This window comes from Andrographis paniculata, unplaced genomic scaffold, assembly GCF_009805555.1.
Source record: "Andrographis paniculata isolate CXL003 unplaced genomic scaffold, ASM980555v1 Contig12END, whole genome shotgun sequence".
Taxonomy (NCBI): Eukaryota; Viridiplantae; Streptophyta; class Magnoliopsida; order Lamiales; family Acanthaceae; genus Andrographis; species Andrographis paniculata.
Window position 1 is genome coordinate 5,235,344 of NW_026137402.1, and position 26,408 is coordinate 5,261,751.

General features: G+C 35.8%; 3 protein-coding genes across 3 annotated transcripts; 1 reads left to right on the top strand and 2 right to left on the bottom strand.

The window, feature by feature from the left end:
• Positions 1-76: 76 nt before the first annotated feature.
• Positions 77-4,344, bottom strand: LOC127253086 (SNF2 domain-containing protein CLASSY 3-like). Its single transcript, XM_051277521.1, has 6 exons — positions 4,327-4,344; positions 4,037-4,228; positions 2,738-3,883; positions 2,450-2,602; positions 309-2,241; positions 77-131 (listed from the first exon to the last, which is right to left on the bottom strand). The coding sequence occupies exons 1-5, from the start codon at positions 4,342-4,344 to the stop codon at positions 331-333; spliced, it is 3,420 nt and encodes a 1,139-aa protein (XP_051133478.1). The 3' UTR covers positions 77-131; positions 309-330.
• A 6,756-nt stretch (positions 4,345-11,100) lies between these two features.
• On the bottom strand, positions 11,101-13,717 carry LOC127253093 (F-box protein At4g00755-like). Its single transcript, XM_051277533.1, has 5 exons — positions 13,627-13,717; positions 12,089-12,478; positions 11,819-11,988; positions 11,543-11,661; positions 11,101-11,416 (listed from the first exon to the last, which is right to left on the bottom strand). Exons 1-5 carry the CDS (start codon positions 13,715-13,717, stop codon positions 11,101-11,103), a joined length of 1,086 nt encoding a protein of 361 aa, XP_051133490.1.
• A 541-nt stretch (positions 13,718-14,258) lies between these two features.
• LOC127253102 (SNF2 domain-containing protein CLASSY 3-like) lies at positions 14,259-25,520 on the top strand. Its single transcript, XM_051277545.1, has 5 exons — positions 14,259-14,303; positions 21,620-21,811; positions 21,965-23,113; positions 23,249-23,401; positions 23,610-25,520. The coding sequence occupies exons 1-5, from the start codon at positions 14,259-14,261 to the stop codon at positions 25,518-25,520; spliced, it is 3,450 nt and encodes a 1,149-aa protein (XP_051133502.1).
• Positions 25,521-26,408: the final 888 nt, after the last annotated feature.

Sequence of the window (26,408 nt, forward strand, 5' to 3'; positions counted from 1 at the left end):
AAGAGGAAGGGAATAGCACAAAAAAATTAGTGTTTGCTATGACTGAAGGATAAAAACAGATAAAGAGACAAACTATCGGGTGCCTGCAGTCAGTTCCCATGATGATTCTCTGATTTATCGCAACGATTCAGCTGCAGCATTCATAAGAAAAACAAAATTTTAAAATTCATAAGAAAATAAAGAAAAAATAAATTCCAAGCTTCTTTCACATTCTATTTCTTCCAGAAAATTAACCAAAAAATTCACAAGCAAAAATGAATCTATCAACTCAATTTGTTTCTTCAAAAACAATTTTACTCAAGACGTACCTTACTACTTCCGGGAGCATACTCAACCTCTGAGGCCTAAGGATTGGATCAAGTCTGAGGTTTTTGGCTGGTGGATGATCTTTTCAAACATGTCTTTTGTCATTCCGTGCTTGACCATCGCCTCAAGAATCTTGTCCTCAATCTCCGCCATCGGCTGCTTTGAGATATCTTGCTCATTTGAAGAAGAACAAAACACTAATTCAGATAGCCGCTCTTTCTCAGCTTGCCGGCAATATTTGTCCGCCTCAGTCGTGCCAGCAGTCATAAGATGGTAGGTATGGACAAACTTGTTTTGCCCAATCCTATAAGCTCGACAGATTGCCTGCTGCTGGACAGAAGGATTCCAGAGAACGTCCAGCAGAATGACCCTGGAAGCCCCAACCAGACTAATGCCCTCCGAGCAGCACTTCGTCGACGCCAGCATGATCATGGAATCATTTTCTGGATCGTTGAATGCGTTGATCACATTCTGCCGTTGCTTCTTCTCTAGCTTTCCTTCCAGCCTCAGAATTTCCTTCCCGGCATTCCACTGGAAGGTCGCGGTCAGATGCTCTTCGATCAGGTCCAAGGGCGGAAGGTACTGGCTGAAGATGAGCACTTTTTCCTTCAGCGTCATACTAAGGCGGACAAACTCGACGATGAATTTTGTTTTGACTCCTTCGCTGGGATTGAGCTTGGATGCCTCGGCTGCTTGCATATCGATTCCATCAGTTGGCACTTGCGACTTGCATCGTTGGATAAGGTAGGGATGAACAGATACCAAAGAAAAAACAAAATCTGTACTCTTAATTGTTTTCCTTAATCGTTCCCCTTCCAACAAGTCGATCAGATTCTTCTGCAATCCAGTCGATTTCAAGAGGACCACACAGTCTCTTAATCCGGGAAGACTCTTTTGCAGGATAGAGCCTTTGTGCACATGCACAAATGGCGCCATTGAGACTTTAAGCCTCTCCACTGCACGGTTGATGGATTCCGGAAGCAAAGCAGGCCTAGATCTCCGGCGGTTCCTATCTGAATGCAGAATCTCAGAGAATGTCGGGTCCTGCATAGCTGCTTCTGCCACCGTAGGCCTTACGATCTTCAGTGAGTTAAACAGCTCTCTAAAGTTGTTCTGGAAGAGCGTCCCAGACAATATAACACGCTTTTCAGTCTTGAGCTGAACCAGTGAAGTCCAAATTTTACTCCGGCGGTTGCGGGGAGTATGGCCTTCATCAAGAATCACCAGTCCAGGCATCTCAAGAAGTATCGACCTCAGAACTTCGAAGTTCTTTTCAACACCCGACCTCTGCCCCTCTTTGCCTGCATCTGCTTCCTCGTTTTTCTGCGCCGTCAGCTTCTCAAACAGACTGTAGCTAATCCCCAAAAGGCCTCCCCCTCTCTTCCATGAATATATCTTTACCATCCGGATTGCCTCCATGTCCCTGCATCTGATACTCGTTCCTTGAAAGAGATGATCAGCAGCCGCCATCTCGTCACCGATAATTGTCAGATTGTTCAGGTTGTGGAAATTAAACCCGGAATTCCACTTCCTGAACTCCCCTTCCCAGTTCTGAAGCAATCCAGCCGGGGCGATGATCATCGGCAGACAGTTTGGATACATCTTTAGGTATGTCTCGAGGAATACGATCATGAGACGTGTCTTTCCTGTCCCTGGGGCATGAGAAATGATGCATCCGCCCACTCCAGCTAGATTTGAGTTCTTTAAATCAGCAATATCGGTACTGCCTGCCAAGTTCCTCCAGAGGAACTCAAATCCTTCTTGCTGGTGTTCGTACATACTTTCACGCACACCAGGCTTGATGCTCCACACTGAGCCGCTAGTCCAGCTGCTTATCTCCGCTGCATCAGCTTCTGGGAGATTAACGGCGCTAAGATCCAGAGCCTTCCCTTTCTCCTGCTTCTTCTTTCCGGAAGCATTACGACCTTTGATCGCCTGCGAAAGGAAGAAGAAGAAGTGGTATAAATAAGGGTAGCCGCACAAATTTTAAATCAACCTAAGATTGCACTGACCTACATTCAGATAACAGATTAATATAGAATTAGGGAGGATGGATAAATTAAAAGGAACAATTTTGATGTTCCCAATAGTTGGATGGTTTTCTGATTTCAGTTATTTAAAGAAGAAATTGATATATACTTACCCACGGAGGAATTACATCCTTCGGTTGAATCGCCACATGCTGACAGCAGATACAAAACCATCCTCGATCATCTTCTAATACCAGTTCATGTAGCCCTCGAGCACATCTGCGCTCCTGACTCTCTTCCTCCTCCTCATCGTCTACTCCAACAACCTGCAGGCCATGAATTGATCATTAATTATCATATCGCATTCTGAATAATTATAATAAAAGTGCCGATTTAGTTCTCAATCCATGTCAAATCAGTTCATGTCTATTCTACACAAGTGCTGGAAGTGATTTACTTACCTCACGGCGGGCAGTCGTTCCAATTTCCTCAACAGCACAGCTAAAGTTGAACTCTTCAAACAAGTCGTCCAACTCCTTTTCCCACTCAGCTGGCCTCTGTTCCTTTTCTGTTAGCGGGGCGACATCTTCCTCAAACCGAAACTTCTTTGGAAGAGGTGGGTAGTCTTCAGCTCCATCTGCCGCTCCACTCCCTTCACCGGCATGCATTGTTCGAGACGGTTGTCCGAGAATAGATTCCTTTAGGATCTTGGAGATATCAAATCTTTTTGGCTTAAGCTTCTTCGCTTTAGCCCCCGTCATAAACTTTGTCATCTCCTTAAGCCAATACGGCATATCCTCTCCATCACCGCCACTTTTGCAAACCCGTGTAGCTTTCGGGGGCTGGGCAGAGTCTGAGACTAGGTGCTCCCCTTCCTTGACTGTTCTTCGGTCATCATCGTTGCCACCCTCGCTCTCCAATCTCTGTTCTTTGCCCTCACAGATTCCCGAGATCCTCCTCTGCTTTGTCTTCCTCTCAGGAGCGTTCACCGCTACCTTTCTTTTTGGCATTCGATTGCAGCGCTGCCCTGAAGCCTTTGCTGGCATGCTGTCCTTTGCAGTTTCAGTTCCTTTCTGATTCTTCATTTTTTGCCTCCTCGTCAGAGTGAAGTCTTCATCATCCATGGAGCTCCGAATTTCATCGCCAGACAAGTCGCTCAACTCATACGACTGGCATTTATTGGTCCTACTCAGAGATCGAATACGACCTGCAATGCCAGCACAGTTGTCACTCGCTATCCGAATACCATCATCGGCATTTCCTCGGCAGACAGTATCCTGCAAATCCCCATTAGAATCGGCAACTTCTTCGTTCTTTTCTGCGGGAGCGATCAACCGTGAGGGGGTGTCGGCACTGTCCCCATTGGAATGGCCCTCTAGTTCAGGGACTGTCAATTCAAGGCCAAACAATCGAGCATAAATATCTGCTCGACTCCTCAGATGCTCCATAGAGGACAGGTCATGGTTCCCATTGGTGTGGCCGTCTAGTTCAGGGCCGAATAATTGAGCATAAATATTTGCTCTATTCCTCGGATGATCCGTAGGGGACAGGTCATGGCTCCCGTCGGTGCACCCTTCAGTTTGAGCTTTTTGAAGCTCTTCATCAACCTGCAGACCATGAAAGTTCAATTTCAGTATCGAATGAAAGATTAGGATTGCATATTTAGTGAAGATATTATTCATAAAGGCATTCAATATCTAATTATGGGAACTAATTGAAACATTGAACTTATTTTTTGAACTTTCTTAATCTATTGGCACCTTATCGTCAAAAGAAACTCGTCTGTCGACACGTCTTTGTACTCTTATCTCTGGAGTGATCTCCGACGGAGGAACTCCGTCAATTCTCAATGACCGAGCCGTTTCCCCATCTCTCATCACAATGGCTCCATCATCCATCCTCGTCATTGACGGAGATGGCAATTCCTTTCTCTTATTCATTGATTTATGATTCTGCAACATAACAATAACAATGAGGTATAGATGGTTAAACATAATAAAATGATTCAAAAAAATAAATATATAAATAAATTGAAAAGAAAAATACCAACCATCTTACTACAAGTCATACATGTCACTATGATTCATAGTTACAAGATAAGCCAAAATATAACGATACATAATAAAAATTCACCCTAAACCCATCACAAAGAAAATGCTTCATTAACACTATATTAAGAAATTGAATTTATAAATAATTATAAAATATAAATAGGCCTTGTGTTCATCTATCTAATATGCAAGTAGTTTGCCATGTTTAACAAAATTTATAAGTATATTAAATCAATATGCAAATACCAACAGCCCATCCTCTTTCCATATAAGCAAGTTTTCTCTGGAAATATAGAAACAATGTTTGGAGACAATAGAGTATTAATAAATTTCATGCATAATAATGGAAAAATTTTCAAAATCATTTATGTCTTTCAATTCAATATTAAGGTTTTTTTTCCCTTGTCTAATTTTCAGTATTTCATACTATGTGTTTTTTATTATATTCTTACATACATGACATTTATGTGAAAATTTAAGATAAAGAAAGAGAATACCAGGTTACACTTTATCAAATAATAAAATACCATCAACATATGTAGTATTTGATCAAACATTTGTTGGAACACTGAGTAGGTGTTGAAAAAGAAAACATGATATGAAAGTTAAGTCAATCATAACTCCAACTTACATAATAAAAATCTACTCAATGCATAGGTTTAAGATCAAGGAGGTACTTATGTAGCTGGAAGTTATATTCTGAAGAATAAAAAAAATTTCTAGAGTGAAATTAACAACAATGAAAAAAAAAAAAAAATAAATAAATAAACTTGACAACAAGCTACTTGACAAAAAAGATCCAATGTGGCATATCAATATATGATTCGATTTTATAGAAACTTTATTAAAAGTAAAGGAGTGCATTTAAATAACAAACAATAATAGACCACGTGCGACTAAAAGAGACGTTGCGATTATGTCCGGGGGATCAATAGTTATGTTGGTTGAAGGGTACAAACTAGTTTGCCAAAAGATCACATATTGAAAAATAATAATAATAAAATAAAATAATTTGCTATATAAGTATTAATGAAAGATAATAATTAAGACAGCAACATTGACAGAAATATAAGAACATTGAAAAGAAAGAGAAATTAATATATTAAGTAAAGGAAGATGATCTTTTTTTTTCAAAAAAAAATAAAAATACATAAGCATTTCATTGTAACCCTAGTTTCAATTGTGGAAATCTAAGAGATTAAAGAAAGAAGATTAGATTTGTATACCTCCTTAGATTACCAAATGAAACAAGAAGAGCACGATGGATGGCGACCAAATATCTGCAAGAAATTGAGTTAGAAAACAAAGATATCATTCATTCAAATTCAGAAAAAAGTAGACGAAGCTCGAACAAGTACATCCATGACCACTTGAAAGGGAGATAGATACACATGAACATATACATACCTCTTTACTCCTGCTGCAAACTTTCCTTTGACAAATTGTTGATTTGAAGGAGGACTCCTGAAAGGTTCTTCGATGAGAACGAGAGAGGGGCTAAGACGAAGACAGTGTTTCGAATTTTGTCCAAAATATGACCAAAAAACGAAATTAGGTCGTATCAATTGAAATTGGTGGGGTTTTGATTTGGAGATCAAATATTTTGGGGGTGAAAGAAGTGTTCGTAGAGGAAGGTAAGGGTTAAGAATGGCTTTCTGTTTTCGCCTGCGGAGGAAGCTAAGGATGTTCGGGTTCAGGTTCAAGTTCCTCTTCGATATCACCTATGTTTGATGGTCCTTGTCGATGAAATTTGCGTTTTTGTTTGCTTTTTCCGATCGCATGTGCCTTTGATTTGCGGACAGTAGGATTAGCAAGCCAAAGTCGATGTAGTCAAATGAAAGAGGTATGTGATGATTAGGGAAGATATTAGACACGGAAACTTCTCCAGGTGTTTTTGGTTTTGAGTTTTTTATAATTTAATTATTGTTAAAAGCCGATGAATTTTATACAGTTATATAACTTTGTTTTTATTTTTTATTTTTTATTTTTATTTTTTTGTGTGTGTGGTTGGGTCGATCTTTGTTGGCCAAGTTCAGTATCAAACCTATATAAGGGAGATTCCATTCCAAAAAGCTATTAATCACAAAACCTATCATCAGATTTACTATTGCCAGATTTTTAATGATTAAAACATCAACAAGCACCAAGTTAGACCTACTATCTTAACACCAGTAAAGTACCTACCTAATCGAGTATAAACCACATTAGGTTCAGTTTCTTTTATCCTGTTGTTACTCTAATAACTCCTTTGTTGAGTAAGGTTTTTAAAGACCATATAGGTTTTTTTTTTATAATCTTCACAATATAAGGTATGAAAAATCTTGACCTTAGAGAAGTCACATGAATTTCCCTCTCAAGAGATCAATTCAACTTTTCCCATCACACACTATGTGACACACGGAAGTTGGTTTTCTCATTGTGTTTGTGTGAATTAAGGTCATTATTGCGCTTGCAACATTGGAGATGCTTTATATATATATATATATATATTCACAATGCAATAATGTTATTTGGCTTCAAATTAAGCCCAATCAAGTTGAAAGATTACACCTAATGCTAGGTTAACCTATAAAAGGAAGAAAAAAATATTGAGGCAACGAGACACATGGAAGCAAATCAACAAGGGTGTAAAGATGCAGAGATGTGGTAGCTGCCTACTATAGTTTGTTGTTGTCAGGCTAACATCGACGTGCAAAATAATTCTGATTGCATATTGTTGCCATTGCAGAATTTGTTTGGCTCTTGTCAAATCTGTTTGTTTATTTCTATTTTCGTGTCTCTTAATTGCTGATTGCAGTAGCACACACAGGGAATAAAATTATGGGATGTTGCATGTTTCTATTTCTTTCTAGATTTGTTTGATGGGTTTGTTGCTAGTCGCAAATCATGTTCTATCTCGTTCCTTCTAGATTTGTTTATTCTTGTTATAGTATTCTTAATTATTTTGTGACTATTGGGTTGATCATTAATTTTTAGTTATATTTCATATTTAAGACAATTGGATTGTTGGTCAACTTGGTTAGTTGTTCATTTATTTCTTAAGAACATACTATATTTAGAATATCCCTTTGATTAGTGGAACTTTTAATACTTGTGAATGTATTGTTTTATGCCAAACCCCTTAAGTCATGTCTCTATAATCTTGTAATTTACTTTTAGATTAAAGATAAGATCATCATAAATTGGTTTAGAGCTAGCCATTTTTTCTAGCTTGTCTTCATTCGCAGTTATTTCGTTTGGGCTGATTATGACTGTTTTTAGGGAGTTAAATGCAACAAGAATGATTTTTGATCATGGTGAATTAAATGCATCACATAATTTACTTCTTTAGATATCTAAGGGTTAGCTTAGGTTCCACTATTCATCATATTTGGTCTGGCCAGCAAAATACTTTTTTCATCATGCAAAACAATGAGTTTGACTCATTTTGTTTTTGTGTTACTGTACGAATCTCGTCTAGATTCGACCACAAGGAGAAAAAAAATGAAATAAATTAATAAAGAGTGGCAAGACTTTGCAATAGTTATTCATATTAAAGTAATGGTAGGATCTTCGAAATAGTAATGTTGTCATGACTATTTCGGTTATTTTCCATAAAAAAAAATATATAGTGAGTTAGTCACCTTTTTTAGTTAGTATTAATTTTTATTTCCTTTCTACTGTTATGTCATCATTCTAGTTCTTTAGTTTTTTTAGTTTTAATTTATCTAGTTTTTTATGCATCTAAGAAGATTTTGATCATGACTAGCAATTCGTTCTTTTTTTCCCTTTTTCTATTAATTGATCCCCTATACATCATCGAGTGTCTGCTTTGAGTTACATTTGGTTCTGCATTGCGAGTTATGAAAATGAACAAACATATTGCTTTTGAAGCTCCAATCCTATGGACTCAATAAGACACTTGATCATTTATATGGTACATGTGATCTTCCCATCTAGTAGTTGGCAATCATATATATATTTTTTGATCTTCCCTTCTAGTAGTTGGCAATCATATATATATTTTTATTTTTTTTATTAATGTTGTGATAAATTATGGAGGAAAATAATGTGATTGTCTTATAGACTCAAATCTAAGTAATCTAATTTATGAATAAGATCAAATTTAGAATAGTCTTTTCGATGATTGTCCAATAATTAACCAAACAAGAAATTGGGTCATAGCAATGCGGATTCTTCCTCAAGTGATCTTTTGTTTTTGGGTTTATTGATAATTTTATTATTTTTGAAAGCCCATGATTTTATACAGGTAAAAAGACATTGTGTTTATTTTTTTATGTGTGTGCTTGGGCCAATATTTTTTTTACCAAAAAAGAAATATTATTTAAAATATTTGTTGTAAAAAAACTATTATGGAACTTGGCAGAAAATAAAATAATTTATAGATTTTACAATCAGTTTTTCCTTGATTAATAATAAAAAAAAAATATCCTTGAGATTGATTTATTCTATTTTTAGCAAATCTACTCCAAAAAATGATGATCACAGACAGCCCTTACTGAAACCATTTGCAAGGAAATGGGGAGTGTTCGGAAATTATAAATAAAGCCACATCATTGCTTCAAAGATTTAATTTCAGAATAAGAAAATGTTATTTTTTCATTTTCCAAACACCTCCTTTCTTCATAATAGTTTATAGAAGAAGCTTCACTGACGTACTCAATGCACTCCTTTGGATTCATGATTTCTTTTGACTGAATATCAAGTAGGCCTTAGTACATTGTGTGTTCCTAAAAGTGATGGGGCTTCTGGTCACTATGCACTCGCTCATAACATCGACTAGGATTGCTTCGAAGGTGCCTTTTCTGGTCAATATTTCATAAAGGGAGGACATATGGTGAAACAAGGAAGCTTTGAGCACAGAAAACCATTATGAAATTGCATCCAGACCCAAGATATATGTATTTAGTTGCACTCGATTACAACTCGAAACTATATGCAGTGTATTCAACAATATATAAGTCAATCACGACATTATATCATTAGTTGTGAAACTTTCTATTGTCCATGAAAATTGGTAAAATACCGATAATCTATAACTACTTGTGGTTATATATAAAATTGTTTACAAACTTCCAGTCATAGTTATAAATGATCACTATTCAAAATCTTACAAGAATATTCTTACAGTTCTAATATACGTATAATCTATCCAATCACAAACGTTAATTAGTGCAAACCTAGAGCAATCTTGAATGAAGAATTGTCAGAAGAAATGAAAATTTCTGAAATTATCATACAGCTATACAATCTTGTGTATATGTATGCAATATAGTAATCTCAAACTAACAATTCGTCGGAAAATAATAAATATTCATGAGAAATCTATATGAACTATAATCCACCATATTCTATTTTTTTCTTGGAATAAAAAATAAAAAACTCCAAACTTCTTTAGGAAACTATACAACCATTGACATTTTGTTTCTTCTAACAAATCAACCAAACAAATCACAAATAAAAATGAGTCAATCAACTCAATGTGTTTTTTCCAGTTCATTCAAGATGTACCTTAATATTTTCAGGAATATTCTCAGCCTTTGATGCCTAATGATTGGATCAAGTTGGCTTTCTTCGGCTGGTGGATGATCTTTTCAAATATACCTTTTGTCTTTGCACTGGATGATCTGTTCAGGAATATATATCTTGCCTCTAACAAACTTGATTACCAACTAATAGACAGAATTCGTATGTAGTATATAAAAGATTCTATTAGATAGGAACTTTAATAAAATTAAATGCGTGTATTTAAATAACTCACAATAATTTACCAAGTGCGACTAAGAGCATTTTACGGGATCATATCTAGAGTATCAATCAATAGTGTAAGTATCCTAAGGGTAAAAATCGAATTTGAAGATTGTTTTAGAATTAAATTCAATTATGCTGGAAAAATGATAAAAACTAATTTACCATAAGATCACATATTGAAAAAAAATTAACAAAAAAAAAGGAAATAATATCAAATAAAGAAAGATAAGTTATATATATATATATAAGTAAATAAATAAGTATTACATCTACTCAAATACTAGTTTTAATTTGTATAAATCTAGAGATTAAATAAAAAAGAACAAATCTGTGTACCTGCTTAGATTAGCCAAATCAAACAATAAGAACACAATGCGACCAACTGCAATAAATTGATATTTTTCATATTCGAAAAAAAAAAAAAAAAAAAAAAAAAAAAAGTGATCAAGCTCGAAAAAGTTCATCCATGACAGGTTGAAAGATAGATAGATACACATGAACATATACATGCATACATACCTCTTTACACCTGCAGCAAATCTTCCTTTGAAAATTGTTGATTTGAACGAAGCTCTTTTGTGTGAGGAGAAAGTGGGAGGGACAGGTGCTAGGACAGTCTAGAACTACTCTTCTCCATTTTTGTCCAAAACTTGACAAAAAAAAAAAAAAAAATTGGGTCGCATCAATGCTGAATCCTCTCTAGGTGTTTTTTGTTTTCGGATTTACTTCAAATTTTATTGTTTTTTTAAAGCCCATGAATTTAGTTAAACAATAACTGATTTTTTTTGTGTGTGTGCATAGGTCAATTATAAATTCAAATTTATATATTTGCATGATTACATTTTCTTTTATAACTGCAATTTTTTTAATTACTTTTTTTTATATATATAAACCAATAAAGTAAGACCAATTAATTACTCAAACTAAATACAACATCATACTAAAATACATAAGCAAATGATGTCATCCATCTTCAGGACTGTTGTATATATATATGCTTTGAAGCCTGGTAGTCTGGGGTTCTAGTCCTCTGCGTCTTCCCTACGATTTCGGCCTTCATTCGGTCTATAGCCCAGGAGAATATTGGCGCATCTTCGGGCTGGAGCCAAGGTCATACTTGGGTCCAAGTCTAAAAGAGGAAAAAGGTGATTAAACATAAATTCCATCGTTTGCGCCACGGCCATTTGGCTGAGGATAGCCGTGGAGGGAAGAGGAATCTGCCTCAAAACATCAATAACTGCTGAAGGTTGGTGCCTAAGTATTAGTTCGCCCCTTTCAACTGTCTTTATGTCGAAAGCTGGTTCGAGGGACTGGCCACGGATGCTCACCTGATGCAGGCTGCAACAATTAACCAATATATAGCGGTAAGTGATGGTCAATTTTTTGGGTTGAATAAGATTGATCCCTATTGTTCTATGTGCGCATTTACATGAAGTATTACAAAGGTAAAGGTTGTTTAAGTACCAATGATAGTATAAGTTATTCCTTGGGTCTCTTTGCACCATCCCCAAGAGTTCGATCTTCAGAAACCCTCCCACACATAGAACTGGTTCAGGCAATGTAAATGTTTGGTTGAGGAGACTCTGCCCATATGCAATTCATATTAGAGCAAATGTAAGTTATTGTTTTCAATCAAAATTCATTTGTAATTAGGACAAGTGATAGTTCATATATTCTTACATTCATTCAACCATACAGATATAAGTTATGGAGACAATGTAATACAAGGTAGAAACTAACCTGTTCCATGGGGAATTGAGGCGATGTATAACCCCAGACAAAGTGGTCATCCTTTATATCCCCCGGCAAGTTAATGTCCTGGTGTGTTTGATATCTTGGCAACGTACTATGCCCCATGCTGAATTGGACTGACATAGCGGAGAATATATATTGTCTATTACCATAATGCCCTGAAAGGGAATGCAAATAGGATAGAAAAACTCAGTTAGGATTCCCAACATAAAATAGGATGAACATAAATGTGTCGAGACAATGGAAATTATACTATACCACGAGAAGGTTGGATTTGAATGTCTGATACTATGCAAACTCCGCCTTTGAGTTTGAAAAGTATGGTCTCAGACACATTAGCGTCGGTGTGCCCTTTGCTCGACCAATTCATTTGGTTTGGGAGGAGTGCATGAATGATGCTCTTTCCTATATAATGGCTTGTAGAAGAAGCTCCGATGACAAACCCAATGCAATTCTTTGGATTAATCATACTTGCTTTTGACAGAATAGCAAGGAGGCTTGAGTACAGTTTGTGTTCCTTCCGAAGATCATTGAATCTTGGAAGATGGTGCTTCTTCCCCTGGTCCATAATTGCATCACAGTAGCTTGTATTCTTGAGCATAGGAGCTCTCCTTACACAAGCTGTTTTTGCAATGCCATTTTGAACAACTGCAAAAACAAAACACAATGTGTGTAAAAATGGATAAGAGTAATTTCCCTAACTAAACATAATGATAAGCTGTGTATATTAGTATTTACATATTTCATTCTCATTCTGCTTGAATATAATAAATAAATAAATAAATCAACAATAGACTTGAAAGGAAAGATAAAATAAAGAATGAAAACAAAAAATTATTATATATGCATCTAACGGCGTTGAATTGCAATTAGGGTGTGTTCTTTTGACAAACTTTACAAAAATTTACTATTCCTCAAAATTAATCTTTTATATATTCTTCTAAAAATCAAATTTTTATTCAAAACATTATAACAATACTATTTATATTACATCGTATTATTATTTAGCTAAATTTATAAATATTCAAATCCTAAACCAAAATCCAAAATCCCTGGCAAACACACTTCTATGTGCATTGCATACCATAGTAGATTGTTCAACAAAGTAACCCTATCAAATGGTTGTGAAGCTTTTACATATTAGAAATGTTATTATATTGTCTATAAAGTGCCTATAGGCAATAAATTTTGGATATATCTAAACAATATTAATTTTTATTTTTTCTTTTATATTGTGAAAAGCCGCAGCCGCTACCTTTCGGGTGCACTTTGGGTAAATCCCAAACCGAACATAATAGCTTACAAAATAGGCTCGACAAGGCAAGTCACACTAGGTGAACCATGTGTGGTAGGAAAAACCTAGAGGCGTCGAGGTTTGATAAACAATAGTAATTTTATATATCGTTTATTTGAGTATTCGTGACGACCATGCTTGATTTTTTTTTTTAGTAATTTTTTTATTATATTCTTAATCATGTAATATTCATGTCAAGATTTAATAATCACGTGATAATCGAATTGGAATGCTTCAAATCATAATATATTACCAAACATATGTCATAGAAACGTTGAGTGAGTGTTGATAAAAAATAAAAAAATAATTAAAAAAAAATAATGTAAAGGTTAAGTTGTTTATCACAAAATTAAGTGCTTAGTTGATGAAATCGATAAAAAAGACTTGATCGCCAGCTACCAGATAAGAAGATCATATGTAACATATAATTATCAAGTGTGTTTGTTGAGTCTATTAGATAGGAATTTCAATAACAAGGAATGTGTGCATTTAAATTACTTACCAAAATGGTACCAAGTACGACTCACGGCTAACATTCGCATCATGTCAACAGGATCAATCAACAGCGTAAGGATCGTAATAATGATCTCCATTGGTAGATAATTTAGAAAGTCTGCCATTGTAATATTATATTCACTGTAAAGGTAGTCGGCGTCAAAATCTTGTAAGATAGATTGAAATGATTATTGGATAATTTGAAACTAAAAATTCTAAGAAATAAATAGCATGACAGGATGACATATAAGTAAAAGAGATAAAAAAATTAAAAAAAATTAAAAAAAACACTGACAAATGACTGTCATTCAGACAATAATGAACAATAAGTGTAAATAGATGTTAGATATTTAAAAGAATGGCCAAATTTTATACCACAAAGGACTTTTTTTAAGAAATAATATGAAATAGAGGAGAAGGAGTTTTCGTTTAAAAAAATAAAACAGAAAAAGAAAAAAATATGTCATCTACCAAACCCTAATTTTAGTTTGTGAAATCTAGAAATTAAATAAACTGTGCCAGATTTGCTTAGATTAAATAAATCAAACAAATAAATCAAACATGAAGAAACAAGGGCGAAATCTGCAACAAATTAAGCTAAAAATGAAATATGTTAATCATTAATTCGGATTTAGAGAAATGAAGACGAAGCTCCATAAAAGTTCCACCATAACAACTTGGAAGGTAAATAGATACGAAAAAACATATAAATACATACCTTACGCCTGCTGAAGGAAGAGGAGAGGGAGAGGGAGAGTGAGAGTTCCGACAGTCAGAATCGAGAGGCTGCGATGTGGAGATTTGAAGAGAGAGGGAGCGAGCGAGAGAGATTAGTTGACCGAAAGAGAAAATTAGGGCTTTGGATTGTAACGGTATGAGAAATATTAATTCTTTTGTGTGTTTTCTATTTTGGGTTTATTTATAATTATATTTAAAGCCCATTAACATTATTAATCAAATATTGAGATTGAGATATTGATGATGTTTTGCTTTAATTTTTTAAAAAAACAAAACATAAACAAAAAAAAAAAACAAAAACTAAAACTAAAACTTAAAAAATGTATTGTTTATCATGTGTTGTATATTTCTTTCTAAATTAAGAATAAGAAGACAAGAAAAGAAAACCATTGTTTTGCTTCCGCAATTTAGAGGTCTCTATTGTTTTTGTTCTTTATTAAATTTATTTTCCATTGTGTATTATAATCGAATTAAAATTTGATGAAATATTAAAAATCAGTTTACTAGGAAAGGAAGAAAGACTCAAAATTGTAGTAAAAGTTATTTACCGAAAATAGTATGAGCTGTTCATTGAGTTTCTTTGCAATAGTGAGAAACCCTCCAATGCATAGAATTGGTCCACGGCAGCGAAGTTTTGCAAATTGTAGCCCTGTACATATGCAATTGATATCATAGCAAAAGCAAATTATGTCTCAATGAAAATTAATAAAGAATTGGGACAATGGATGTAATACCGATGGACACAATCTTTTTAAAAGAAACAAAATTGACCTGTTGGATGGGCAACCGTTACAACGGTGTTTGATACTTTTGATGGAATAAAATTATGTCGCCAATTAGGGACAAAAATATATTCCGTCTCCAATTAGTAACGGAATTTGAGATGGAACAAAATGACGTCACAAATCTAAATTCCGAGGTGCTCCAGGTGATGGCGGCAGCTTCTCGGTGGGGGACGGGGATAGCTACTGGATATATTTTCTTCCTTCAGCGATTATTTTTCTTTAAGTTTGGCAACATCTAAAAGTGATAGATGTATGCGAAACTATAAGTACGAACATTGTTGGAAAATAATAGAATTGTGGAATATTATTAAGAGGTCAACTCCTAGTCTAGTTTAAGGGGAAATATGAAACCACAATGGATTTGCACGAGTATGAACTGAGCTATTGTTCCATGGTTATGATGAGTGAGTGCGTCTAATATATTATTCACCTATCGCTGGTCAAGTGCGGAATTAAAAAACTACACAGAGTTTGTTGGCCAAGTTCCGTATCAAACCTATATACCATTCAAAAAAATATTAACCACAAAACCTATCATCAGATTTACTAGCTATTGCCATGTTTTAAAAACATCAACAAACACCAAGTTACAACCACTCTCTTCTACCTCCTTTCTTGCAACACATTGCATAGGAAGTTGATCCTCATACCGCTGTAATGACACCAGTAAAGTATCTACTAGTCGAGTGTAGGCGACATTAGGTTCAGTTTCTCTCATCCGGTTGGAACTCTAATATCTCATTTGTTGAGTAAGGTTTCTAAAGACCATAAGTTTTTTTTATAATCTTCACAATAGAAAGTATGGAAAATCTTGACCTCAAAGAAGTCACATGAATTTCCGTCTCAAGAAATCAACTCACCTTTTTGCACTACAAACTATGTGACATACAGAGGTTGGTTTTCTTATTGTGTTTGACTGGATTAAGGTTATTAATCACAATGTCTTTTTAACTGTATAAAATCATGGGCTTTCAAAAACAATAAAATTATCAATAAACCCAAAAACAAAAGAACACTTGAAGAAGAATCCGCATTGCTACGACCCAATTTCTTGTTTGGTTAATTATTGGACAATCATCGAAAAGACTATTCTAGATTTCTTCCCTCTCACTCTCTAGCTCTGACAGAGAGAACACCTTTCAGGAGAAGTCGTTCAACTCGAAAGTTTGCCGAAGGAAGGTTTGCAGCAAGTGTAGACAGGTATGTATGTATGTATATGTTCATCTGTATCCACCTTTCATTTTAGAAATTTTTTTGTTAAAAAAATCCAACTTTTAGCAACATAATTATCTCATTGATGTTATATAATCCTATGCATTAAGTAGATAATTATTGTGAAGGTTATAGTTATGACGACTTATGTTTCATATCTTGTTTTCTTTTTCCAACGCCTACTTAATGTTTCGACAATTGTTTGATCGAATATTACACATTTTGGAAGTATTTTATTATTTTATGGACTATAAACATTTTTTTATGTCAAATTTTGATAAAGTGTAAAGGTTCAATTATCACATACTCATTAGATTTTCTCATTCCAGATGCATAAGTAACCCAAATTCTATTGTGCATGAAAAATAGCAAAATATCTACAAACTATACATTCTGGTTACTTTTATCATGTTATATACTTGATTATTATTTTTATTATTCCATTTATATCTGGTCTTTTTTTTTATTTTTTTCATTTTTTTTGATCTAAAATTCTTAAATAATGTGATGTTCATGTTAAGTGTTACGATGAAAGAATCCTTACTTACAAAACCCAAAAACTGTGGTTTTGCAAAATTAAAATGTGACAATCAATATAAAGAACTATTGATATCCTACTAATGAAATATTCATAGTACACAATAATATAAAATTATATCATATTTATGTACTATTTGATCAAAACAATTAAGGACACATTTTGTAATTAAGGTTTTAAAAATGATAAAAAAAATATTAGGACTTAAGTCCGTCAAATGTTCAGACCTAAATCATGACATATCTTGTAAAAAGCTAAGTACATAAATTAACCAAAAACATATTCCAAGAAATCAAGTGAAAAACTAAATATAACAAATTGAAAAATAAAGCATAAATCAATGCAAAAACAAAGCCAAAATTTTCTCAAATGTAATGCATACTCTTTATCCCACTATAACAAGGTGAACAAGACCTAAAAAATGAGACCCGAATATATGTATACTACGGCACTTAAACCCTAAAATCTTCACACAAAACCGATGACACCAAGCTCACCAATGTGAACTCTCAGTTTACACACCTTTCACTTGTCAATAGGCTCACCACACTCGGAAATACACAGTGGAACACTTGTTTGACAACATAGGCAATTGAAACATCACCGAAAAGTACCTAAACCACTCAGGATGGAACATGATGGATAGAGAGATTGAACACACCTAAACCTAAAATGAACGGCTCTGATCGCCTCGCTAGAGGGCGATAGGCTGCGGGATGGACCATTGCAATGGGCTGAAATTGTGGGCATCAATAGAAAGATCTCCATTGCCCTACATATCGAGCAATGGTGAAAAACCTAACAATCTTTATATAATGGTAAAACCATTAGATTCTTAAAAAATTCATCTAGATTTTGTATCCACTTTGAGAAAGGCTTTTTAAGCACAAAGAGGTCAACAAAAAGGAAACTGCTGAAAGCAAATATTTACTTGACCACATTAATCAAAAAAAAATAAAAATATTTAAATGATTGCCAACTAGTAGATGGGAAGATCACATGTACCATATAAATGATCAAAGTGTCTTATTGAGTCCATAGGATTGGAGCTTCAAAAGCAATATGTTTGTTCATTTTCATAACTCGTAATGCAGAACCAAACGTAACTCAAAGCAGACACTCGATGATGTAGAGGGGATCAATTAATAGAAAAAAAAAAGAAAAAAAGAACGAATTGCTAGTCATGATCAAAATTTTATTAGATGCATAAAAAACTAAAGAACTAGAATGATGACATAATAGTAGAAAGGAAAAAAAAAATTAATACTAACTAAAAAAAGGTGACTAACTCACTATTTTTTTTTTATACAAAATAACCATGGATAGGAAATAGTCATGCCAACATTACTATTTTGAAGATCCTACCATTACTTTAATATGAATAACTATTGCAAAGTCTTGCCACTCTTTATTAATTTATTTCATTTTTTTTCTCATTCGTACAGTTAAACAAAAACAAAATGAGTCAAACTCATTATTTTGCATGATGAAAACCCTATTTTGCTGGCCAGACCAAATATGATGAATAGTGGAACCTAAGCTAACCCTTAGATATCTAAAGAAGTAAAGTATGTGATGCATTTAATTCACCATGATCAAAAATCATTCTTGTTGCATTTAACTCCCTAAAAACAGTCATAATCAGCCCAAACGAAATAGCTGCGAATGAAGACAAGCTAGAAAAAATGGCTAGCTCTAAACCAATTTATGATGATCTTATCTTTAATCTAAAAGTAAATTACAAGATTATAGAGACATGACTTAAGGGGTTTGGCATAAAACAATACATTCACAAGTATTAAAAGTTCCACTAATCAAAGGGATATTCTAAATATAGTATGTTCCTAAGAAATAAATGAACAACTAACCAAGTTGACCAACAATCCAATTGTCTTAAACATGAAATATAACTAAAAATTAATGATCAACCCAATAGTCATAAAATAATTAAGAATACTACAACAAGAATAAACAAATCTAGAAGGAACGAGATAGAACATGATTTGCGACTAGCAACAAACCCATCAAACAAATCTAGAAAGCAATAGAACACCCTTGTTGATTTGCTTCCGTGCGTCTCGTTGCCTCGATATTTTTTTCTTCCTTTTATAGGTTAACCTAGCATTAGGTGTAATCTTTCAACTTGATTGGGCTTAGTTTGAAGCCAAATAACATAATTGCATTGTGAACATATATATATATAAAGCATCTCCAATGTTGCAAGCGCAATAATGACCTTAATTCACACAAACACAATGAGAAAACCAACTTCCGTGTGTCACATAGTGTGTGATGGGAAAAGTTGAATTGATCTCTTGAGAGGGAAATTCATGTGATTCTCTGAGGTCAAGATTTTCCATACCTTATATTGTGTAGATTATAAAATAAAAAACTTACATGGTCTTTAAAAACCTTACTCAACAAAGGAGTTATTAGAGTTCCAACCCGATAAAAGAAACTGAACCTAATATGGTTTATACTCTAACTTGGTGTTTGTTGATGTTTTAATCATTAAAAATCTGGCAATAGTAAATCTGATGATAGGTTTTGTGATTAATAGTTTTTTGGAATGGAATCTCCCTTATATAGGTTTGATACTGAACTTGGCCAAGAAAGATCGACCCAACCACACACACAAAAAAAAAAAAAAATAAAAAAAATAAAAACAAAGTTATATAACTGTATAAAATTCATCGGCTTTTAACAATAATTAAATTATATAAAACTCAAAACCAAAAACACCTGGAGAAGATTCCGTGTCTAATATCTTCCCTAATCATCACATACCTCTTTCATTTGACTACATCGACTTTGGCTTGCTAATCCTACTGTCCGCAAATCAAAGGCACATGCGATCGGAAAAAGCAAACAAAAACGCAAATTTCATCGACAAGGACCATCAAACATAGGTGATATCGAAGAGGAACTTGAACCTGAACCCGAACATCCTTAGCTTCCTCCGCAGGCGAAAACAGAAAGCCATTCTTAACCCTTACCTTCCTCTCCGAACACTTCTTTCACCCCCAAAAAATTTGATCTCCAAATCAAACCCCCACCAATTTCAATTGATACGACCTAATTTCGTTTTTTGGTCATATTTTGGACAAAATTCGAAACACTGTCTTCGTCTTAGCCCCTCTCTCGTTCTCATCGAAGAACCTTTCAGGAGTCCTCCTTCAAATCAACAATTTGTCAAAGGAAAGTTTGCAGCAGGAGTAAAGAGGTATGTATATGTTCATGTGTATCTATCTCCCTTTCAAGTGGTCATGGATGTACTTGTTCGAGCTTCGTCTACTTTTTTCTGAATTTGAATGAATGATATCTTTGTTTTCTAACTCAATTTCTTGCAGATATTTGGTCGCCATCCATCGTGCTCTTCTTGTTTCATTTGGTAATCTAAGGAGGTATACAAATCTAATCTTCTTTCTTTAATCTCTTAGAATTCCACAATTGAAACTAGGGTTACAATGAAATGCTTATGTATTTTTATTTTTTTTTGAAAAAAAAAATCATCTTCCTTTACTTAATATATTAATTTCTCTTTCTTTTCAATGTTCTTATATTTCTATCAATGTTGCTGTCTTAATTATTATCTTTCATTAATACTTATATAGCAAATTATTTTATTTTATTATTATTATTTTTCAATATGTGATCTTTTGGCAAACTAGTTTGTACCCTTCAACCAACATAACTATTGATCCCCCGGACATAATCGCAACGTCTCTTTTAGTCGCACGTGGTCTATTATTGTTTGTTATTTAAATGCACTCCTTTACTTTTGATAAAGTTCCTATAAAATCGAATCATATATTGATATACCACATTGGATCTTTTTTGTCAAGTAGCTTGTTGTCAAGTTTATTTATTTATTTATTTATTTTTTTCATTGTTGTTAATTTCACTCTAGGAATTTTTTTTATTCTTCAGAATATAACTTCTAGCTACATAAGTACCGCCTTGATCTTAATCCTATGCATTGAGTAGATTTTTATTATGTAAGTTGGAGTTATGATTGACTTAACTTTCATATCATGTTTTCTTTTTCAACACCTACTCAGTGTTCCAACAAATGTTTGATCAAATACTACATATGTTGATAGTATTTTATTATTTGATAAAGTGTAACCTGGTATTCTCTTCTTTATCTTAAATTTTCACGTAAATGTCATGTATGTAAGAATATAATAAAAAACACATAATATGAAATACTGAAAATCAGACAAGGGAAAAAAAACCTTAATTTTGAATTGAAAGACATAAGTGATTTTGAAAATTTTTCCATTGTTATGTATGAGATTTACTAATAGTCTATTGTCTCCAAACATTGTTTCTATATTTCCAGAGAAAACTTGCTTATATTGAAAGAGGATGGGCTGTTGGTATTTGCATATTGATTTAATATACTTATAAATTTTGTTAAACATGGCAAACTACTTGCATATTAGATAGATGAACACAAGGCCTATTTATATTTTATAATTATTTATAAATTCAGTTTCTTAATATAGTTTTTATGAAGCATTTTCTTTGTGATGGGTTTAGGGTGAATTTTTATTATGGATCGTTACATTTTGGCTTATCTTGTAACTATGAATCATAATGACATGTATGACTTGTAGTAAGATGTCTGGTATTTTTCTTTTCAATTTATTTATATATTTATTTTTTTGAATCATTTGATTATGTTTAACTATCTATACCTCATTGTTATTGTTATGTTGCAGAATCATAAATCAATGGATAAGAGAAAGGAATTGCCATCTCCGTCAATGACGAGGATGGATGATGGAGCCATTGTGATGAGAGATGGGGAAAGGGCTCGGTCATTGAGAATTGACGGAGTTCCTCCGTCGGAGATCACTCCAGAGATAAGAGTACAAAGACGTGCCGACAGACGAGTTCCTTTTGACGATAAGGTGCCAATAGATTAAGAAAGTTCAAAAAATAAGTTCAATGTTTCAATTAGTTCCCATAATTAGATATCGAATGCCTTTATGAATAATATCTTCACTAAATATGCAATCCTAATCTTTCATTCGATACTGAAATTGAACTTTCATGGTCTGCAGGTTGATGAAGAGCTTCAAAAAGCTCAAACTGAAGGGTGCACCGACGGGAGCCATGACCTGTCCCCTACGGATCATCCGAGGAATAGAGCAAATATTTATGCTCAATTATTCGGCCCTGAACTAGACGGCCACACCAATGGGAACCATGACCTGTCCTCTATGGAGCATCTGAGGAGTCGAGCAGATATTTATGCTCGATTGTTTGGCCTTGAATTGGCAGTCCCTGAACTAGAGGGCCATTCCAATGGGGACAGTGCCGACACCCCCTCACGGTTGATCGCTCCCGCAGAAAAGAACGAAGAAGTTGCCGATTCTAATGGGGATTTGCAGGATACTGTCTGCCGAGGAAATGCCGATGATGGTATTCGGATAGCGAGTGACAACTGTGCTGGCATTGCAGGTCGTATTCGATCTCTGAGTAGGACCAATAAATGCCAGTCGTATGAGTTGAGCGACTTGTCTGGCGATGAAATTCGGAGCTCCATGGATGATGAAGACTTCACTCTGACGAGGAGGCAAAAAATGAAGATTCAGAAAGGAACTGAAACTGCAAAGGACAGCATGCCAGCAAAGGCTTCAGGGCAGCGCTGCAATCGAATGCCAAAAAGAAAGGTAGCGGTGAACGCTCCTGAGAGGAAGACAAAGCAGAGGAGGATCTCGGGAATCTGTGAGGGCAAAGAACAGAGATTGGAGAGCGAGGGTGGCAACGATGATGACCGAAGAACAGTCAAGGAAGGGGAGCACCTAGTCTCAGACTCAAATGCCCAGCCCCCGAAAGCTACACGGGTTTGCAAAAGTGGCGGTGATGAAGAGGATATGCCGTATTGGCTTAAGGAGATGACAAAGTTTATGACGGGGGCTAAAGCGAAGAAGCTTAAGCCTAAAAGATTTGATATCTCCAAGATCCTAAAGGAATCTATTCTCGGACAACCGTCTCGAACAATGCATGCCGGTGAAGGGAGTGGAGCGGCAGATGGAGCTGAAGACTACCCTCCTCTTCCAAAGAAGTTTCGGTTTGAGGAAGATGTCGCCCCGCTAACAGAAAAGGAACAGAGGCCAGCTGAGTGGGAAAAGGAGTTGGACGACTTGTTTGAAGAGTTCAACTTTAGCTGTGCTGTTGAGGAAATTGGAACGACTGCCCGCCGTGAGGTAAGTAAATCACTTCCAGCACTTGTGTAGAATAGACATGAACTGATTTGACATGGATTGAGAACTAAATCGGCACTTTTATTATAATTATTCAGAATGCGATATGATAATTAATGATCAATTCATGGCCTGCAGGTTGTTGGAGTAGACGATGAGGAGGAGGAAGAGAGTCAGGAGCGCAGATGTGCTCGAGGGCTACATGAACTGGTATTAGAAGATGATCGAGGATGGTTTTGTATCTGCTGTCAGCATGTGGCGATTCAACCGAAGGATGTAATTCCTCCGTGGGTAAGTATATATCAATTTCTTCTTTAAATAACTGAAATCAGAAAACCATCCAACTATTGGGAACATCAAAATTGTTCCTTTTAATTTATCCATCCTCCCTAATTCTATATTAATCTGTTATCTGAATGTAGGTCAGTGCAATCTTAGGTTGATTTAAAATTTGTGCGGCTACCCTTATTTATACCACTTCTTCTTCTTCCTTTCGCAGGCGATCAAAGGTCGTAATGCTTCCGGAAAGAAGAAGCAGGAGAAAGGGAAGGCTCTGGATCTTAGCGCCGTTAATCTCCCAGAAGCTGATGCAGCGGACATAAGCAGCTGGACTAGCGGCTCAGTGTGGAGCATCAAGCCTGGTGTGCGTGAAAGTATGTACGAACACCAGCAAGAAGGATTTGAGTTCCTCTGGAGGAACTTGGCAGGCAGTACCGATATTGCTGATTTAAAGAACTCAAATCTAGCTGGAGTGGGCGGATGCATCATTTCTCATGCCCCAGGGACAGGAAAGACACGTCTCATGATCGTATTCCTCGAGACATACCTAAAGATGTATCCAAACTGTCTGCCGATGATCATCGCCCCGGCTGGATTGCTTCAGAACTGGGAAGGGGAGTTCAGGAAGTGGAATTCCGGGTTTAATTTCCACAACCTGAACAATCTGACAATTATCGGTGACGAGATGGCGGCTGCTGATCATCTCTTTCAAGGAACGAGTATCAGATGCAGGGACATGGAGGCAATCCGGATGGTAAAGATATATTCATGGAAGAGAGGGGGAGGCCTTTTGGGGATTAGCTACAGTCTGTTTGAGAAGCTGACGGCGCAGAAAAACGAGGAAGCAGATGCAGGCGAAGAGGGGCAGAGGTCGGATGTTGAAAAGAACTTCGAAGTTCTGAGGTCGATACTTCTTGAGATGCCTGGACTGGTGATTCTTGATGAAGGCCATACTCCTCGCAACCGCCGGAGTAAAATTTGGACTTCACTGGTTCAGCTCAAGACTGAAAAGCGTGTTATATTGTCTGGGACGCTCTTCCAGAACAACTTTAGGGAGCTATTTAACTCACTGAAGATCGTAAGGCCTACAGTGGCAGAAGCAGCTATGCAGGACCCGACATTCACTGAGATTCTGCATTCAGATAGGAACCGCCGGAGATCTAGGCCTGCTTTGCTTCCGGAATCCATCAACCGTGCAGTGGAGAGGCTTAAAGTCTCAATGGCGCCATTTGTGCATGTGCACAAAGGCTCTATCCTGCAAAAGAGTCTTCCCGGATTAAGAGACTGTGTGGTCCTCTTGAAATCGACTGGATTGCAGAAGAATCTGATCGACTTGTTGGAAGGGGAACGATTAAGGAAAACAATTAAGAGTTCAGATTTTGTATTTTCTTTGGTATCTGTTCATCCCTATCTTATCCAACGATGCAAGTCGCAAGTGCCAACTGATGGAATTGATATGCAAGCAGCCGAGGCATCGAAGCTCAATCCCAGCGAAGGAGTGAAAACAAAATTCATCGTCGAGTTTGTCCGCCTCAGTATGACACTGAAGGAAAAAGTGCTCATCTTCAGCCAGTACCTTCCGCCCTTGGACCTGATCGAAGAACATCTGACCGCGACCTTCCAGTGGAATGCCGGGAAGGAAATTCTGAGGCTGGAAGGAAAGCTAGAGAAGAAGCAACGGCAGAATGTGATCAACGCATTCAACGATCCAGAAAATGATTCCATGATCATGCTGGCGTCGACGAAGTGCTGCTCGGAGGGCATTAGTCTGGTTGGGGCTTCCAGGGTCATTCTACTGGACGTTCTCTGGAATCCTTCTGTCCAGCAGCAGGCAATCTGTCGAGCATATAGGATTGGGCAAAATAGGTTTGTCCATACCTACCATCTTATGACTTCTGGCACCACTGAGGCGGACAAATACTGCCGGCAAGCTGAGAAAGAGCGGCTATCCGAATTAGTGTTTTGCTCTTCTTCAAATGAGCAAGATATCTCAAAGCAGCCGATGGCGGAGATTGAGGACAAGATTCTTGAGGCGATGGTGAAGCACGGAATGACAAAAGACATGTTTGAAAAGATCATCCACCAGCCAAAAACCACAGACTTGATCCAATCCTTAGGCCTAAGAGGTTGAGTATGCTCCCGGAAGTATTAAGGTACGTCTTGAGTGAAATTGTTTTTGAAGAAACAAATTGAGTTGATAGATTCATTTTTGCATGTGAATTTTTTGGTTAATTTTCTGGAAGACATAGAATGTGAAAGAAGCTTGGAATTTATTTTTTCTTTATTTTCTTATGAATTTTGAAATTTTGTTTTTCTTATAAATGCTGCAGCTGAATCATTGCGATAAAGCAGAGAATCCTCATGGGAACTGACTGCAGGCACCCGAGAGTTGTCTCTTTATCTGTTTCTTATCCTTCAGTCGAAGCAAGCATTAATTTTTTTGAGCTATTCCCTTCCTCTTTTGTCTCTGAATTTTTTCTTGGATGGACTGTCGAACAGGCATAGTTATTTCGTGAAACAAGAGCAGCCAAGACAGCTGGCAGTCCACTTGTTTGTGGACACAAAGCCTACTGATGATATCCCAATGTTTCAACATTAACAAAACAAGGACTCCTCTCCTCAATATGTAGTAAGTACAAGTACAATACTTCTATTTTTCTTCATGCATGCTCCCTCTCTCACTCTCTCTCGCTATATATTATTTTTTCCATGGCAGAAACAAAAATTGGTGGATTGTAGTTCATATAGTTTTCTTATGAATTTTAAAATTTTGTATTTTGACGGATGGTTGGTCTGATATTGCTAAATCTGTGTACTAGTAAAGTGCCGCGGCTGAAGGATAGTGATCCTTGTGATAAAGCAGAGAAACTAGCTATCCCCTTCCTCCTCTGTCACTGAATATTTTCTTGGATGTACAAGCATAGTTATTTCATGAAGACTGTGGGCGAGAGCAGCCAAGACAGGACCAGTCCCGTCGTGTTTGTGGCCACAAAGGTGAAGTATATTAACAAAGGACTCA

What these genes read in the sequence shown, in the direction of transcription:
- LOC127253086 (XM_051277521.1), bottom strand. An exon ending in GAGTTTCTTTTGACGATAAG is followed by an intron (nt 3,884 to 4,036) that starts GTGCCAATAGAT and finishes CATGGTCTGCAG; the next exon opens with GTTGATGAAGAGCTTCAAAA. An exon ending in AGGATGTAATTCCTCCGTGG is followed by an intron (nt 2,242 to 2,449) that starts GTAAGTATATAT and finishes TTCCTTTCGCAG; the next exon opens with GCGATCAAAGGTCGTAATGC.
- LOC127253093 (XM_051277533.1), bottom strand. Translation starts at nt 13,717, where the DNA reads ATGGAGATCATTATTACGATCCTTACGCTGTTGATTGATCCTGTTGAC. An exon ending in CTCAATTCCCCATGGAACAG is followed by an intron (nt 11,662 to 11,818) that starts GTTAGTTTCTAC and finishes GCATATGGGCAG; the next exon opens with AGTCTCCTCAACCAAACATT. An exon ending in AATAACTTATACTATCATTG is followed by an intron (nt 11,417 to 11,542) that starts GTACTTAAACAA and finishes TAATTGTTGCAG; the next exon opens with CCTGCATCAGGTGAGCATCC.
- LOC127253102 (XM_051277545.1), top strand. Translation starts at nt 14,259, where the DNA reads ATGAAGACGAAGCTCCATAAAAGTTCCACCATAACAACTTGGAAG. An exon ending in CCACCATAACAACTTGGAAG is followed by an intron (nt 14,304 to 21,619) that starts GTAAATAGATAC and finishes GTTATGTTGCAG; the next exon opens with AATCATAAATCAATGGATAA. An exon ending in GAGTTCCTTTTGACGATAAG is followed by an intron (nt 21,812 to 21,964) that starts GTGCCAATAGAT and finishes CATGGTCTGCAG; the next exon opens with GTTGATGAAGAGCTTCAAAA.